The following is an 18,761-nucleotide window of genomic DNA, read 5'->3' as shown; positions in this document are numbered from 1 at the left end:
ATTTAAGAATTATTGGACTATCTGAAAGCCATGATAAAAAAAAAAGCCTAGACATCATGTTTAAAAAAAATTATAAAGGAAAACTACCCTAATGCTCTAGAATCAAAGGGTAAATTAGAAATAGGAAAAATCTACCTCGCCTCCTGAAAGAGATCCCAAAATGAAAACTCTCAGGAAAAAATAAAAAGCCACATTCCAGACCTCCTAGATCAAGGAGAAAATACAAGCAGCCAAAAATCAACAATTCAAATATCATGGAGTCACAATCAGGATAACACAAAATTGAGCAGCTTCTACATTAAAGGATTAGAGGGCTTGGAATATAATATTCTAGAGGGCAGAAGATCTAGCATTAGAACCAAGAATTGGCTACCCAGAAAAACTAAGCGTAATCCCTCGAGGGAAAAATAAATGGATTTTCAGTGAAATAGAGAGCTTTCAAGTATTCTTGACCAGAGCTGAATATAAAATTTGACTTTCAAATACAAGATGCAAAAGAAACATAAAAAGGTAAACAGAAAAGAGAAACCATGAGGGATTTGATAAGGTTACATTGTTTTTATTTCCATATGGGAAAATGATATTTATAACTCCTAAAATCTTTCTCATTATTAGGGCAGTTAGAAGGAGTATACATGTACAGAAAGCAGGGGTGTGAGTTGAATGTGATTGTATGATTATAAAAAATAATAAAATAAAAGAATGAGAAAGAAGAATGCACTGGGAGAAGGGGTAAGGGAGAACTAGAATGGCATAAATTATCTAATTTTAATAAAAGAGCCTGAAAGAGATTTTATGTTGGAGGGGAAACGGGGGAAGCAGATAAGGGAGCACATGAACCTTGTGTTCATCAGAATTGGCTCAAAGAGGTAGTAATATACATACTTGGGTGTAGAAATCTATCTTACCATACAGGAAAGTAGGAAGGAAAGGGGATAAGAGGGTGGAGGGGGAGGGAATGATAAAAGAGAAGGCAGTTTGGAGAAGAATAAATTCAGAAGCAAAACACTTTTGAGAAAGGGCAGAGTTAAATGAGAGAAAAAAAGGGATAAATGGAAAGTAGGTTGGAGGTAAATATGTAGTTGGTAATCATTACTGTGGAAAAAAAGTTGAGAAAAATTTGGAACTCAAAATTTTACAAAAATGAATGTTGAAAACTATGTTTGCATGTAATTGGGAAAAACAAGTTAAATAGCATTAAGGGAGAAAAAAAGATTGGACAAAAATAGCCAGCCTAAAACTGGTAGCAGAGAACAGCACCTAGAATTTACTAGAAGCCTTGGGACTATCTGAGATAATCAGAACAATGCTGAGCAAAACCCACCCTGCCTAACATATCAGGGAAGTTAAATTCTTAGTGGAAACATCAGAACCATCAGGTGCATAGGCAGTTAGACTTGTGTGATGGATGACACTACCAGAAGAGGTAGATGGTACTGCATTGGATATATGACTTATCCTTCCATATCCTTTTATCCTGTTAATTCTTCTTCCCTACCTGTATGTCTTCAATGTTTGATCCTTGTGAATTCCCAATTTCTCACTGATAGTGTGTGGGACAGTGTGGCCATGTATATTTAAGGGGGAATGTTCTGTTATTAATTTTATTACTTTTATTATTTAATTACATGTCTTTGATTTGAACCAGTTGTGACCTTTGGCAAGAAAAAAGTAAATGCATCATTTGAGGATTATGAAATATAGTTTAATGGAAGTCAACCCACAGTGAAACTTATTCTAAAATAAATATTCTAGGGTCCCCACTTGTGAGAAGGGGTTGTCCCAAATGCTATAAGTAGATTCCTCAGTGGGTAGAAGTTTGGACTAAGTAACCTCTGAAATGCTTTACCACTCTCAAATTCTGTGAATTTCCATAATTCTGATGGTCATTTGTGGCCATATCCTAAATCCACAAGAAGGGAGGAAATTTTAAACCTTAACTGAGGTTTACATACATGTGGATGTTCATTTCCAAAATGTTAGATTTCATATACAAGCATCATTTTCTTTCTTTCTTTCTTTCTTTCTTTCTTTCTTTCTTTTTTTCTTTGTATTGGTGAGGGAATTGAGGTTAAGTGACTTGCTCAGTCACACAGCTAGTAAGTGTTATGTGTCTGAGGTTGGATTTGAATTCAGGTCCTCCTGAATCCAGGACTCTATCCACTGTGCCACCTAGCTGTCCCCTCATTTTCTTTCTAAGAATGTCTCAAATACCTCTTTACTGTTGAACATCGATCTTTTTTCATTTGTGGTTAAGCTTAGATTTGCAAATTGCTCTTCAGAATGCATTATTCCATTCCCTTCTGCATTTTCTAGTACATGAAGAATAGTCTTGTACATTTTAATTTCTTTTCCTTTCAATTTGAAGGTCTTTCTCCAGGTTACTTGCAGAACTTGTTTCTAAATTGAATTATTAAATTTAATCACTATGTACCTTGGAATTTGCAGCTGTTTTTGTTTGTTTTGTTTTGTTTCTGGAGATAATCTATGAATTCTTTCAATTGGTATTTTGTTTTCTGTGTTAAGAAGACCTGAGCAGTTTTCTTGTATTTCTTGCATTATTTTGTTATTTAGGTTTTTTGACTTATCTTTTTCTAGTAGACTTATCAATTTTAGGTTGTCTCTACACAACCTGTCTTTGAGATCGTTAAGTTTTGTTTGAATAGAGAACATATTTTCTTTTTATGTTATCGTGGTTTTGCTTCTCTTCTTCTAGATTGTGCTTAACTTCTATGTATTTTAATTCCCAATCTATTATTCTCCCTCTTTTCTCTCTCTCTCTCTCTTTTTCTGTGACTTGCCATTGCAGAAAAAACATTCCAATTTTTCTATTCTGCCAATTATTTTTTTTGCTATACAGGCTATAAATTCTGCTCTCATAATTCTCAACTTTCTTCTAAATCATTTAGGAACAAGGTGTTGTAGTTTCATGTTCCCTCAAATTTCACAGGGTCATCAAATGTTATCTTAGTTTGCTTTTTGTTTTGAATATTTATTCATAGATACTTAAAATTGTTTGCTAGATCTGGAGGCCATATTTCCTTCTGCTAATGTTTTCCTTGTTGATTTATCTGCTTATAGTCAAGGCTTTGAGTTTTCTTTTGAAACTTTTGAGTTTCTGTTTCCTCTTGAACATTTTGGTAATATCACTCTTCCCCCCCACCCTTATTTTCCCCTATTGTTTACTTTCTGACTGGCAATCACAGTTCATAAGCCTCGGTCTTTGCCCTGACTAACTTTTGAGTGTACAGGTTTAGTGTAGTGCCTTAAGCTCTGCCATTCCAATACTGTGTGCCGCTCCCTTCTTCCTCTTTCACTCTATTCCTCATGTCTGTAGCATGGCAGCTCTGAGCACTGCCAGACTGGCATCATTGTAGCCACAGCTATTTCTGTCATTTGGAGTTTGGGTCCTTCAGGCTCTAGGAGAAAAGAGGGAAAAAGCACAGAGTTGAGTTCTTTTTCAAATCTAGAGATGTGTCCTGTCCCTTACCCTCTGTTTCTCCACTCTTTGGCAAAAATTGTTTTTTAGCACTGAATGCTATCAAGGCAGTAGTCATCAAGGTTCTAGTAAACTTCTCTAGCCTGGAGCTCATTTCTCCATGGCAAGTGAAAGAGGGAGGGAAGTAGGGGTATGGGATTGGGTTTTGTTGCAAGTTTGTGGGTCAGGCCTTTGGACTGACTAGTGCAGCCTCATTGTCGATTGGTTGGCTGTTGTTCTCAGAGAGACCACAATGACATCACTATGCTACAGTCAAGTTTCAGTGTGTCTGACTGTGGCTGATCAGAGCAATACTAGCTTGGAATGTTCTACCACAGATTGGGTACAAATAGTCCATGTGAACATTTAGGGTGGATTCTCTAAAGTTGTGCATCTCACATATCTTTTGAGCTGCTTCAATTCTTCTTTTCTCATACTGCATAGTACCTTCTTTGATGAGGGCATGCCATGCTGGGCGGTCCCGTGCCAGTGTCTCCCATGTCATGCAATCAATTCCGAAGTTCTTAAGATAAATCTTGAGAGTGTCCTTGTATCCCTTCTTCTGATCACCAAGTAAGCACTTACCTTGTGTGAGTTTTCCATAAAATAATGTTTTAGGCAAGCATACATTTGGCATTTGAACATCCCTGACTAGCCCATCAGAGTTGCATTCTCTACAGCAGAGTTTGAATATTTGTCAGTTTGGTTTGAGAAAGGACCTCAGTGACTGGTATCTTATTCTGCCAACTTATCTTCATACTCTTCCTAAGACAATTCAAATGGAAGCAATTCAGTTTCCTGGCATGGTGCTGGTATACTATCCAGGTTTCACAGACATACAACAATGAGGTCAGCACAAGGGCTTTGTAGACCTTCAATTTGGTAGTCAGGGTAATACCTCTTCTCTCCTACGTTTTCCTTCAGAGCCTCCTAACCACTGAGCTCACTTGGGCAATGCACACATCAACCTCATTATTAATGTTTATATCACTGGAAAGTATACTACCAATGTAAGTGAACTTACCCACAACATTCAAAACTTCTCCATTTGCTGTAACCAATGGTTTCATGCATGAATGGTGTGGCAGCTGATGGAACACCTGTGTTTTCTTGGTGTTAATTGTTAGGCCAAAATTAGCACAAGCAGTGGAGAATTGTTTCATACTTTGCTGCATCTCAGCTTCAGGGGCTGCATTGAGCACACAACGATCTGCAAACAGAAAATTATGTACCAGCACTCCCGCCCCTTTGGTCTTGGCTTGTAGCCTTTTCAAGTTGAAGAATTTACCATTATCTTGGTAGCTGACCCTGATGCAGTATTCCTCCTCATTGAAGGCATTTGACAAAATGGCTGAAAACATCATGCTAAAAAGCATGGGAGGAAGCACACAGCCTTGTTTCACTCCATTGGTGACCGGGAAAGCACAAGAGCATTGTCCATTATGCAGAACCTGGGCAAGTATGCCATCATGAAAATGATGTATGACACTGATGAACTTTTCTGGCCAAACAAATTTTGACATGATTTTCCATAAGCCCTCACAACTGACAATATCAAAGGCCCTGGTCAGATCTACAAACATTGTATACAGACCTCTGTTCTGCTCTTGGCATTTCTCCTGGAGTTGTCAGGCATCAGACACCATACTGACTGTTCCTCAGTCCTTTCTGAAGCCACACTGGCTCTCAGATAGATGACCATCTCCCAAGTGAAGGATTAGCTTATTAAGGAGGACTCTGTCAAGAATCTTGCCAGCAATGATTAAAAGAGAGATCCCTCTGTAATTGTCACAGGACAATCTATTTCCAGTACTTTTATAGAGATGGACAATGGAGGCATCCTTGAACTCCTGGTGGATAATGTCCTCTTGCCATATAACCTAGAAAATTTCAGTCAGCTTTTGTATGAGCATTCTATTAGGCATCATTTGCAATGGAGCTGAATTCCTGCATCAACTACTTATTATTTTGCATTTTCAATTAGCTCTCCTGTAGACATTTCAAACTCAACATGTCCAAACAGAACTCATTATCTCTCCCCTCCCCACCTCAAATTCAAGCTTCTAATAAACTCCTTATTACTGATGAGGGCATGGCCATCTTTTCAGTTACCCAGTTTCTTAACCTTAGTTTCATTATTGGCTCCTCACTCTCTCTGCACACGTCCAATAAATTGCCAAATCTCCTTTTTGTCCCTATAAAATCTCTCACATATGTCCTCTTCACTCCACTCACTTATCACCCTAGTTAAAGCTTTTGTCACCTCTCACCTGGCTTACTGACATAGTATCCTACTAGTCCTTCTGTTTCACATCTCTCCCCAGTCCAATTCATTCTTCGTGAAGCAGCCAAAATGATTTTCGTAAAACAGGTTTGACCATATAACCACTTTGCTTAAACTCCAGTAGATCCCCATTACCTCTAGGTCAAATATAAAATCCTCAGTTTGGTATTTAAATGTTTTCCCAACCTGGCTACATCCTACCTTTCCAACTTTCTTATGTATTGCTCCCCTCCATATTAAAGTTCAGCTGCACCGACCAATTTGCTATTCACCCATACATGACACCCTTTGTCTCTTTGCCTTTGCACTGGCTGCCCCCCACCCCATGCATAAATTGCTGTCTCTTCTCACCTTTAAGATTCAGTTCATTAGGATTTTGATACTTCCCCAACTGCTAGTGCATTCCTCTCCAAAGTTGCCTTGTATCTGCTTTACATATAGAATGTCCCAAAAATTTTAGTGCAGTTTTAAGCTTTAAAAACTTCAGAAGTATAAATGCTATAAACTTACTGAAAAATTTGAAAAATTACTTAAAATGTGAAAATATTGATGTTTCTAATTAAATTTCAACATAACCACAGTCTCGTGCTCTACATTGCTCTAGTCCATTTTTGAACATTGTAAAAATTTTCATCAGCTGCTGCTCAGTGACTGGACATTAGCCTAATTAATCTTGTAAGGAGAAGTGGCAATGTCATTAGCCCTCAGTGACTTTCTCACTGATGCTTTTGAGTATTCTGAATTTCATTCATCAGGTGAGGATGTGTCTCTTTTAGGACCTCATACAGATAGTCTCTGCAGTTCCTGTCCCAAGATGTGCTAAAACTAAATAGTTGTCTCATTTTATCAGGGTTAGTTTTCTCTGCCCGTATGTGCTCATAATCCTCATTACTGAGGAATTTGTGGTAAAGTTTGTCGAGGATCATGTCCACTGCTGTTACCCGAGAAATTATCTGATCCCTGTGTTGGTCAACAAAGTGAAGCCCTGGAGGAAGAGAATAAGGGAAAGACTGATGGAGCTTCTGGTGCTGGCAGAGAAGTAAAAATATCTTAATATACTACTAAATAGTTCCAGTCACTACCATAGCCTCCTGCTTCTTATTTCCATTAACTTTAGAACCCCTGCTCCCTATCTCCTGTCTCTTCATCCAAACTATTCACCATCAAGAGTAATCATTAATCTTAAGGCTTATGCTCATTCATGTTCTAGCCCAATTTTTGTAGTAAATACAGTCAACTTAGAATGTGAACATCTACACAATCTGTGAAGACCACCAGGCCTTTTCACTGTGATGTGCCCGAATCTGAATTCTTCCCTAACCCCAATCAAGCTAGTTAGAGAGACACAGCCTGGCAGTACATTCCCTTCTGCATCACTCTGGAGCCAGGAACTTGGCATTACTAAACCACTTTCTGTCTTTCTGGATGCTTGGGATATATAGAGTATCACAAAAGTCTAACTGCAATTTTAAGCTACAGAAGTTTAAATCTTCCCTAAGGCTTTTTTTTTTGATACCCTGGCTGTGACTGTGCCTTTGCTCCCACATTAAACCTTCCCTGTATAAGCCATCTTTCCTCCAGCCCCCCAATACTCAAATTATTGTCCAAAAAGATCCACATGTGGGTGTCTGTAAGACTGAGGATATTACTAACCTGTGGGAGCTTAAGAGCCCGGGGCACAAGCAAGTGCAAGTTGAAGATCTCCTGGGAGAGAGAAAAGGGCAATGAGGTGTAAATCAGATTTTTGACTGATGTCTGATGCTCCCAGGGCCCCTAGTCTTAGCATGGGAAGGTGATGTTCTGACTCTGCAATGGGCCTGGAGGAATGGGGAAAGGAGAAGAGGCCCAAATGAAAGCAGTCAGAGGTCGCCATAAGGTTGCAATGAAACCTTCTGTCATTCTCGCTTTATAGTGAATAATACTAAAGACTAAGGAAAAAGTAAAGGCCGTGGTAGCTGGGACCCCAAATTCCATGAATTGTGCTTTTGATCATGGGCCTCACAAAGCAGGAAAACATTTCTAGAGTGAAAGAAAGTTGATGCTCTCAGTAGCACTCAGAGAAACACCATGTTGTATATTCATTAATAATACTAAATTAATTTGATGCTCCTTGTGTATTACTATGAGAGGTAAGGTGAAGTTATTTTCCTGCTTTATACTTCTGCTGACCTTAAAAACATTAGAATGGGCTGAATAAAAAAAAAAACACAAGCACCATTCTTCAGATAGTAAAATCCTTTCCCAAATTAATGATCAGTAAGCATGGGACCATTTACCTTCACTGACTGTACATCTCTTCTTCTTTGTTTATAATCAGTCACTAAGTATTTATTAAATACCTACTATGTGCCAAGCACTTTGCTAAACACGGTAGATACAAAAGAGACAAAAGATAGTCCCTGCCCCTCAAGTAGCTCATAATCTAATGTAGAAGCAAACAACTATATACAAACAAGCTATATATAGGATAAATAAGAAATTATCCACAGAGGGAAGGCACTAGAATTAAGAGGGATTAGGAAATTCTTACTGTAGAAAGTGGGATTCTAGTTGGGACTTGAAGGAACTAGGGAAGCCAGGAGGTAAAAATGAGGGGGGAGAGCATTCCAAGCACGGATCACAGCCAGAGAAAATGTCCAGAGCTAACTGATTGAATATCTTGTTCAAAGAATCACCAGGATGCCAGTGTTACTAGATTAAGGAGTACATGACAAAGAATAAGGTATAAGAAGACTGGAAAGATGTGGTGAGGGGAAGAGGAAGAGGGATGGCATTGGTTAGATTAAGAAGGGCTTTGAGTGCTAGAGGATTTTGTATTTTATCCTGGATGAAATAAGGAGCCAGAGGAGATAATGGAATTAGGAAGATGACACAATCAGACATCTGCTTTAGGAAAATCACTTTGGTGGTTGAATGGAGGATGAATTGGAGTGGGGAGAGATGAGGCAGGCAGCCCACCAACAGGCTTTTGCAGTAGTCCAAGTGTGAGATGGTTAGCACCTGCATTAGAAAGGTGGCAGTATCAGAGGAGAGAAAATATATTTGAGAGAAGTTGCAAAGGTGAAATCAACAGGCCTTGGCAGTAGATTGGATATGGGGGGAGGGATATTGAGGATAGCATCTAGGTGGTGAGCCTGAGGGACTGGGAGGATGGTACTGCCTCTATGGTAATAGGGATGTTTGGAAGTGAGGAATATTTAGGTGGAAAGATAATCAGTTCAGTTTGGGTCATGCTTAGTTTAAAATATCTATCAGACATGCAGTCAGATGGTTCTGAAAGGCAGTTGCACATGTGAGACTGGAAATCAATAAAGAGGTTAGGATAGGAAAACAGATTTTAAAATCTTCAACATAGAGATGATAATTAAGTCTGTGGTAGCTGATGAGATTCCCAAGTAAAGTTAATGCACATATACCTATGCTTATGTAGACATCTACACACATCTACACACACACAGACACAGATACACACACACACACACATACACACATACACACATACACACATACACTCTCTTGTCGGACAGCTTCAGTATCTTACCCATTCATCATTGAGTGTCTTACCTGATCTCACCAGTGTCTCCCAGACCAGCGTCCCATCTGGGTGTCTCAAATCCAAACTGATTTTCTCCTTCACATTGCTGGAGTAAATCTCAGAGAACAATTGACACTCCCCAGCACTCCGGTAGCAGAGTTCTAGTTCCTGGAGAGAGAAACACCAGTAGTATGTGGTCGTTACAGGTTCTCAGAAAAGAACCAAGTCAAACCAAGTATGGCAGGGTAGGGTCATACCCTTAAAATAATAGATTGCACTAAAAAAACTCAAATTAGATATTTACTTGAAAGTTATTTTAAAGTAACTCAAATTTTCATATCAAGTTACTTAACAAAAGTAAGACATTTATCACTAAAAATGCATCCTGAACCAGAGGATTTTGCTGAGATTTCCTGAATTTGGTTTGAATGAAAAAGAGGTGCGTTTACCACAGGATGAGATCAACCAATATCACTTACTGCAGGCATTATTTCCAAGTGTTTTGATCCAGATACTAAGAAACGAGAGCCAATGTAGAGTGGGGTTACTGGAGATGGCTTATGCAAGCGTAAAAAGTGGAACTTTGCTTCTTCTTCATCTATAGCCCAAAGAAAGGGAAAGAAAAATGTTCAACCTGAGAAATCCTTATTTGTCCCAAAAGAACACACAGGAAGGCAACAATTATACACACATACACACACACACATATATACATACACATACATATACATATATGTATGTGTGTATAAAGGTATGTATATGTATGTATACATACATGTATATACACACATAATGTATGTATTTACACATGCATATATATACATAGATCTATTTCTTTCTTTCTTTCTTTCTATCTATCTATCTATCTATCTATCTATCTATCTATCTATCTATATCAATGGCTTTCACCATAGAACTGATGTCAGGCTGGGGGTTGTAAGGTGAGGATGGGGTTGTTAGCTTCTTTAAGCTTTAAGTGCTTTTTGTTAATTCATACTTAGGACAATTCAATCTTACCTTCCTTATTGTACAGTCACTGGGGATCAGATACAGGTGGAATGTGATGTCCTCAGCCCGGAGATGGCAGTATATCAGAGTAGTGGAATAAATGGGAATGAATTTAAAGGTAGAATGCATAATTCTCAGCAGAACTCCCATGGGAGAGAAGCTAGGGTTTTCCAGGATGGCATGAGATGACTCCACTCTTGTTGGATTCTCTAGGACCATACCCTCCTCTTTAAAGTGGGCAATTTTGAACAAGGAGACATCAAATTTTCCTCCTGTCAGAGAATTTCAATAAAAATTACTTCCTATTTCTTCTTTCCTTCTATTTCTTCTAGTAGTCGAGGGTCACTTTCTTTGTGTGACCTCAGTGGAGCTGAGGGTCTGTACTACAGATAAAGATAAGAGTCAGGTCTCTCATTTAAAAATAGGAAATTAACTAAAGCTCTAAGCTAAAAGCAAATTCTTTGGACAGTTTTTGAGATAAAATTAGGAGAAATGAGTAGAAAGAGAAATTAAGACTGAAAGTCACAAGCTGGCTAAAAAAGAAAAGTATATGCATTAATAAATATTGATTAATGATTGACCGTGATACTGCTAAGACCCCTACATACTTTATAAAATTATTCTTAATTAATATGTTTGATTTTAATGCTTCTTCAGATTTTAATTTTCTTTTGTATGGAGCTGACCCTGGGTCCCTAAAGATTATACCAGAAAAGTACAAGTTCTGTCAATTTCTGTCATATTGATCAAATGTGGTCTCAGCAATAGACTGTACCTGATTTTTAACAATTACCATAGTTAAGTATAGAGAGGCTAATTACTAGTTAGCTGGCCAATTGATATTGAATTCTTTGGCCATGGTAACATCAAATACAAATACAAAATGTCTTTCATTTCTATGAAATTTCCTTTATTTCTTCAATGTTGGTGGTAGAGTAGTGGAAAAGCAGATGGTGCTAAGAATCTGCAGTGCTACTATGGTAGGCTGAGGTTAGTGGATCATTTGAGTTTGAGATTCTGAGACATAGTAGGGCTAAAGCTGATTGGTGGGATATCAGCACTAAGTCTGACATCCATATGGCAAACCCCTGGGAATGGGAGGCAACAAGGCTCCCTAAAGAGAGAGAAACTGACCCAGATTGGAAAAACCAAATAGGTTGAAAGTTTTGTGCCAATCAGCATTTGGAGAAGACCCACCTGTGGCTGCTATACTTCCTGCTTAGATAAGAAAGGGAGATCCTGTCTCAAAAACAAAACAGACTGAAACACTCAAACAGAAATTATGATCCCTTGAAAGATACAACAATTGATATAATATCATTTTTCTGACAAATATTATTGAGCGAGGCACAAACAGGGAATGAACATTTGCTACCATCGTGGAGGCAATCCACCATAGAATTCATGCCAAATAGGGATTTCCTATAAATTATGAGATCCTCTAGATACTCCTATTGGCAAATGAAACTGTTTTGATTTCAACAATGCAGACTCCTAAATGGAATCCATGATTGCTTAAAAGAGTTTCACCTGACTGTATACTCAAGAAAAATTAAGTAAAGATTATCTATTAAAAGAATGCCTAGTTTTCCCTTCTTCCTTTTTTCCTAAATTTGCTCAGTTGGAGGTGGGAGAGGGGCAGGTGATGGGAGCATCAGATTAATTAAAAAAAAAACTTGTGACTTGAAAAAAAGAAATTTAAAAAAAGAATTCACCTCCCAGTTATGGTTTATGAAAAATTCCTGATCTTATTCTCATCTAACTATTGTATGCTATGACCTTTTATATTCAACTTACATGTCCATTTTGAGCTTATTATGGTATATGGAGTAGAATGTAGTTCTAAATCTAATTTCTACCAGTTAGATTTTCAGTTTTCCCAGTATTTCTTGTCAAGTAGGAATTTATTACCCAGGTAATTTATGTTCCTATAATTATTGAAAAGGTGGATTTATGGAACAAATGAGTTTAATAGTATATTTTTCTGCTTTATCTTTTCTTCCCTATCTTCTTCCCCATCTGCTTTTTCCTTTTTTTTTTTTAAGGCAATTGCAGTTAAGTGACTTGCCCAGGGTCACACAGCTAGTAGGTGCCAAGTGTTTGGTCTGAGGCCAGATTTGACTTCAGGTCCTCCTGACTTCAGTGATGGTGCTCTATCCACTGCACCACCTAACTGCCCCTGCTTTTTCCTTTTAAACTAGCACAAAATAGCTTAGATGATTACTCCTTACACAGGAGTACTTACTATGAATATGATTTGAGATTAGGAATTGCTATTCTCTGGTCATTCCTACTTCTCAAAAATTATTGTTTCCTTTAACCTTTCATTGTTCAAAATATAATTTTTTCTGACTATAAAGAATCCACTTGGAGGTTTTGTTGACATAATAATAAATCTGTAAATTAACTTAGGTAACCATGATTTGTATTGTTAGCTTGGCCCAGTCATAAGCATGCACATCTCTCCAGATATTTAAGTAATTCTTTGTTGTTCTTATGTTTTGTAATTCTATCTGAACAAGTTTTGAATACGCCTTGGTAGATTGACTGAAAAATAATTTATATATTTTCTAGGTATTTTGAATCAAATTTCCCTTATTCGTATTTCCTCCTGGATTTTGCCATTACTAAATAGAAATGCTATCGATTTTAGGAGTTTATTTTGTATCATGCTACTTTATGGAAGCTATTGTCTCAGACAATTTCTTTTTTGATTCATCTGGAATTTTCTAAATCATCATGCCATCATCAGACAGGAATAATTTTGTCTCCTATTTGCAGGACATGCTACTTTGGGTTGAAACTTGTGTTCTTTTGCCTTTCTGAATGCACTATTCCATCATCTTCTCCAATTCTCAGAACTATGACATAATCATGTATTATTCAAATTGATTTTCCTGTATATTTGAAGGTCTGTTCTCCAGATTTTGCAAAAAATTTATTTGTCCTTGAAATTATTAAATTTGACCACTAGATGTTTTGGAGTTTGAAGTACATGGAAGTTTCATCCCTATCCACTTCCACCCTATGCTCCATAAAATGATCTGTGGATTCTCTAAATCATTGTTTCATTGTTTGTATTCATAAGTTCTTGATAGTTTTAGTGGGTTATTTCCTGCAGATGACATTCAGGTTTTTTGACTTGTCAGATTCTTTGGGGAAACCTATCATACTAAATTACTTCTGATTATCCTGCCACTTTGAATTTGTAGAAAACTCATGTTCATTTAAAATGATTGCTTTTTATTTCTCTTCTGCTGCTGTCCTTTACTTCTGCATTTTTACATTCTAAATCTCTTATTCCCTGTCATAGCTTCTACTTGTTTGGACAAATTTCCCATCATGTATTCAGTTTTTCCTTCTTTGCTAATTGTTTTTAAATTTAGTATTGATAACTAATATCTGATCTATATTCATTTCTAATTACTTATTTTTTGAATTTTATTTTTCTTTTCTACTACACTGGAATTTTTTGGTCTCGTTCCTTGATCTCTGGGAAGTCCAGAGCATTTTATCTTTCATCAGGCAATACTGATTTATTTTCCTTTTATTTTATATTTCTTTAATATACTTTGATTTCTCTGCAATTTTATTCATTACTTCTGTTTTCAGGGCCTTCTCTATTGGTTTACTTGCTTGTGAACTAGGCTTGTATTTAGCCTTTATAACTTAATAATTTGGTGCTTTAGTGGTTTTCTAATAAAAGAGAGGATCTCTTTCATTATTTCTTTTGTCATTCATTTTAGTTTCTCTTCTTCCAGTTGTACAGACCTTTCAATCTGTGTTGTTTGACTCCCTTAGCTTCATCACACTGGGAACATGTGGGAGTTACTATTATTATTTATTGTTATCATTACACAGAAATATCAAGAAATTCTGTTTTAATCTTGATGATTACTTTCCAAAGGGAACTACTCTCCTTTATCACAGGAACTGCATTTCTTAATTGTCTAAGCTAATTTACATCGAAAAAGAATTGGTGGGAGTAATATAGAGCATAATCACAATTTGCTACATTACAGGGATGTCCACTATAATATTAATAGACAATATAATATTAATAGAATAATATTAATAATAACTTTAGTTGTATCACTTACTAAACTCACTCTGTAAGCCTCTGGAACTATTGCTACCATGAGCTCCACCCACATCAGGGAAAGTAGAGGCAGTATCCCTGTTTTGACAAAAGAACTTTTACATATCACCTTTCAAAATAGGCCCTTCACATGATGGGAAGGAAGCCCTGGTAACATATCTCTGCAAGCTATGTAATCAGATATCATTCATATGCTAACATCTCAGTACTGTACACTGCAAAAATATTCAATTAACTTGATAACCACTTTTAGTTTCACCATAATCTCTAGCCATGTTGCTAACAAATGGTCTTAGAGATGAGGACAATCTTGCAAATGCCATGTGGGGGCAGCTAGGTGGTACAGTGGACAGAGCTCTGGCCATGGAGTCAGGGGATGACCTGAGTTCAAATCTGGCCTCAGACACTTGACACTTACTAGCTATGTGACCCTGGGCAAGTCACCTAACCCCGACTGCTTCATCAAAAAAAAAAAAAACTCAAAAAAAATATCATGTAACAGAAGCTAAGTAAGGAGATATTATCCAGAAAAATAGAATAGTCCATAGATCAAATGTTACAAAGAAATGATATTGATCTTGAAGTTTACTAATACTGGGCTTTCAGTCTACTAAGGTCCAACATCTTTTTTGCAGGAAATCGTATGTGGCCACATTTTCTTCATCCTATACTTGAGCAGGTAATTTTATTTAACCTGAATCGAGGACTTTATACTTATTCCTATTTATTATCACCTTTTTAGATTCAGTTTAGAGGAAGATGATAGAATAATGATGACGATGATGATGACAATGATGATGAATAATGATGATGACAACAATAACTCATTTAAATAGATCAAGAAAATAAATCTCATAAAAGAGGTCTTGTCTTTGCTCACTGAAGTAAGGGTCAATTATCATCCATTTGGATACACATGCTATCTATGAAACCACAACAATGATCATTATTGTTATCATGACCAAGACCCCATCTTCCTTCGTTGTCTTCATCATCATCACTTCAATCATTACTACTGTCATCTCCACCATGATTAGCATCAAATATATAGAACAAACTGTAGAGTGAGATAATTAGGCTTTATATTATATAATCTGGATGGTCCTTCTCTCAGTTTTGTTTCTCTTAAAATCTAGACATATTCTCAGTGAGATATAGTTTCAAGCCACTAGCCATCCATTCATTTACCAGCCCATTAAGTCTGTAACTGCACCTGTTGTCATGCCTTGCTATCACAATAAGATTTTCATCTCATATCTCTTTACCTTGGAGGTACACAAAATGAGGGAGATGTACAGAAGTCACAACCCCGGGATCGACTCTGATATGAAATAGAGGGCCAGTAATCATCCAGCTTTGCTTCTGAGTCCAATCCAGGTGTTGATTCCAGGTACCAAATTCAATGTCAACAGTTACTTCACTTCTTACAGAAAAACCAAGTCCAGTATCAGGCCAGTGGTAGAAGCCAGCCATAGGTAAATGAACTCTGGGAAGCACAAAGAGAGACCATCTCAGTAGAATAGAAAAAGCCTTAAAAATTCTCAGTTTGCACAGTAGGCCATATGCAGTACAATTTCTACACACATTAATTACTTCCTTTATCTCTCATCAAAAAGGATCAATTGGAGAGAGACTGATTTTCATATTTGCATAAGAATGAGATAGCACAAAAGCCTGAGATAAATTTGATAAAGAAACATCATTAAATATTTATGGTAAGCAGGAATATCACTGAGATGAAACATCACTAAATATTTAGGAAAGGAAAGAGGAGGCAAAGGGAAGGAGAAAGGAACTGAAGAGAATGGAGGGGAATAGAGGGAAGAAAATAAAAAGGGAGTTCCATTGAGATTGAGAGAGGGCTATGACATCCTTTTTCTGTGAGTCACATACACCAAAAAATGACTCCTCTTGGGACAGAAAATAATGAAGAGACCATTGCCTCTCACCTGTATATGTTTCTGTTCTTGTTTATCAATTCAAGCTTTACTGGTCCATTTGGTCCCAGAAACTTATTGTGGCACCTCTCCAGGTCTAACTGTTCATCTTTTAAAGGATCAAAAGAGGACAGTGAGGAAGTCACTTCTGACTTTGTTTGTGGGGCTACTTCTCCTGGAAATAAATGTTAGATATGTAAAAAATTCAGGAAAAGAAAAAAAACTGATTCTCTCAGATTCACATCAAGGCATAACAGTTTGCTCCATTGCTCCCATCTCTGGTCTCTATGACAAACTCATTAGAGGCATAAAGTGCTCAGTGCTCTCTCAAGCAATGTGAACCAATGGTGTGATCATGACTATGTGAGTTTTATGCCTTCATTCTAGTTGAGCAACCCACATTCCTGGATCATGTAGTGTAAAAGAAGTCTTGCCTCCTAAGTCTTCCCTTTGGACCAGGGCTTGTACTCATCTTCATGACATACTGATGACCATGGCCAGTAGCCTTCATGTCAGCTTATTCCTGAGAGCTTGAAAACAGTACTAAAAAAAGATACAGGGGAGGAGAAACAATGTGAAGGTAAGGGAAGAGTTATTGGGAGAGATCTTTGCTATTCCCATTTATCTATAATAGAGTCCCAAAGGCAGGCTGTAAAGCAGTCACCAGCAACATAGCTCTATTTATAATAACATTTTCTTCCTGTTCACGTATCACTACACAGAAGGATGACCTTAAATATTTTTATGATTCTTTCCTCTAAGCTTTTTTTATAAAATTTGGAGAATCAGGCTTAGGGAGGAGTAAAAAACTGTGATTTGGCCACATTGTATTTCATCTGGTCATTTAGCTCACCCACAAATTCCTAAGGAATTTGGGTCACTGTGGGTGACTTAAGACAATGGCAAACACATCTTTACCCCCCAAATCTGTATTGTCATATTGTATTTGGTGTTTAAAATAGTTTTCAAGTAGCCCTGAAAATGCAGACACAAGGAGGATTATCCTGATGAAAATATTTGGATTACTTTATCCATTCAAAAGAGATGAATACAAAAAAACAAGTAACAAAATAATCAAGAAACAAGAAACAAAGAGCTTTTTTTTTTCCAGTGCTTTCTAATTCTTGGTGACCCCATTTGGGGTTTTCTTGACAAAGATACTAGAATGATTTGCCATTTCCTTCTCAGCTTATTTTACAGATGAGGAATCTGAGGCAAATAGGGTTAAGTGACTTGCCCAGGGTCACACAACTACAAAGTATCTGAGGCCAGATTTGAACTGAAGATGAGTCTTCTTGACTCCAGGCCCAGCACACTATCCACCGTGTCACCTAGCTACTCCTAAACAAAGAACAAACTTTGTTGAATATTTCCCTTTTGAATATACTGATTCAGAGGTAAAGGGTCTTTGTTTATAGATTATTTAAAATTGGATATAATACAAGCCATCTGTCCTAAATAGTTTAACCTAAATCCTACTTACAATGGGATGGAGTGGGAGCCACAATATTTGAAGGGCTTATTGCTGTATAGGATTCCAAGACTGCAATCTTTCCCTGTTTTATAGAATTCATCAGGATTCACAGGATAATCCATCTTTCCTCTGCATTTTCAGGGCTACTTCAGAACTATTCTAATCACCAAAGACAATATGACAATATGGATTTAGGTGTAATGATATGTCATCCATAATCTTAAGTCAGCCACAGTGACCCAAATTCCTTAGAATTTCCTAGAATTGTGAAGATTCCCTAGAGATCCTGTAGAATAAAACAGATGAGTTGAGACTGTGGAGAAACAGGGCTAAGGGGAAGATGACTTGAAAAAATGTTTATTATTGCTGAGACCACTGGGAAGGGTTGTATATTGAAATAGAAGGGAAAAGAAGAAACAGTGACAGGCATGGTAGGAGAAAGGGGAGATTATATGATCAAAGTTCCTATGTTGCCCTCTCTTGCAAAAACCAGGAGACGCAGAATCCTCCTATACTCATGAAACTAGGCTTTGTTACAGTCTCTACCTTCTCCCTATAATAGGCCACCCCAAAGAAATCATGGGACAGCTTTTTACTTAACATCTTCATGTATTTCCCACTATTTTATAGAGAAATTATGATTCTCATGTTGACTGATTTCCCTACCAAAATAGTTTCTTTTATGTTGGTATGTACCCTTCCTGATTCCTGCTAAATCCCTGTTGGTTTCTGCATCTAGTTTCATGGGCTCCCTGAAGGCTTTTTGATTGAGGACTTCAATTCACTCCCAGTTTTAGAGGGTCTTTTGTTTCTCCACAGTCTACCATCTTCATTCACACAAGTAGCTGTTTCTAACTGCCTCCTATATGCAGGGTAGATGCAAGAAAGGAAAGAAATATAAGTAAGAAATGATCCTTGCTCTTGAGGAACTTATTAACTAGTAGAA

At 37.2% G+C, this 18,761-nt stretch overlaps 1 protein-coding gene across 1 annotated transcript in view; it reads right to left on the bottom strand.

The window, feature by feature from the left end:
• Positions 1 to 6,319: 6,319 nt before the first annotated feature.
• The window catches only part of LOC114046030 (NACHT, LRR and PYD domains-containing protein 1-like), a 69,614-nt gene continuing 57,172 nt past the window's right edge, over positions 6,320 to 18,761 (bottom strand). The window contains 7 exon segments of the mRNA XM_027866249.1: positions 6,320 to 6,747; positions 7,416 to 7,466; positions 9,327 to 9,465; positions 9,777 to 9,903; positions 10,316 to 10,577; positions 15,670 to 15,890; positions 16,354 to 16,516. Coding sequence (XP_027722050.1) covers positions 6,479 to 6,747; positions 7,416 to 7,466; positions 9,327 to 9,465; positions 9,777 to 9,903; positions 10,316 to 10,577; positions 15,670 to 15,890; positions 16,354 to 16,516 — 1,232 coding nt within the window. The 3' untranslated portion in view covers positions 6,320 to 6,478.

Source organism: Vombatus ursinus, unplaced genomic scaffold, assembly GCF_900497805.2.
Source record: "Vombatus ursinus unplaced genomic scaffold, bare-nosed wombat genome assembly UNPS02014780.1, whole genome shotgun sequence".
Lineage (NCBI taxonomy): Eukaryota > Metazoa > Chordata > Mammalia > Diprotodontia > Vombatidae > Vombatus > Vombatus ursinus.
This window is presented reverse-complemented; position numbering and strand designations above follow the sequence as displayed.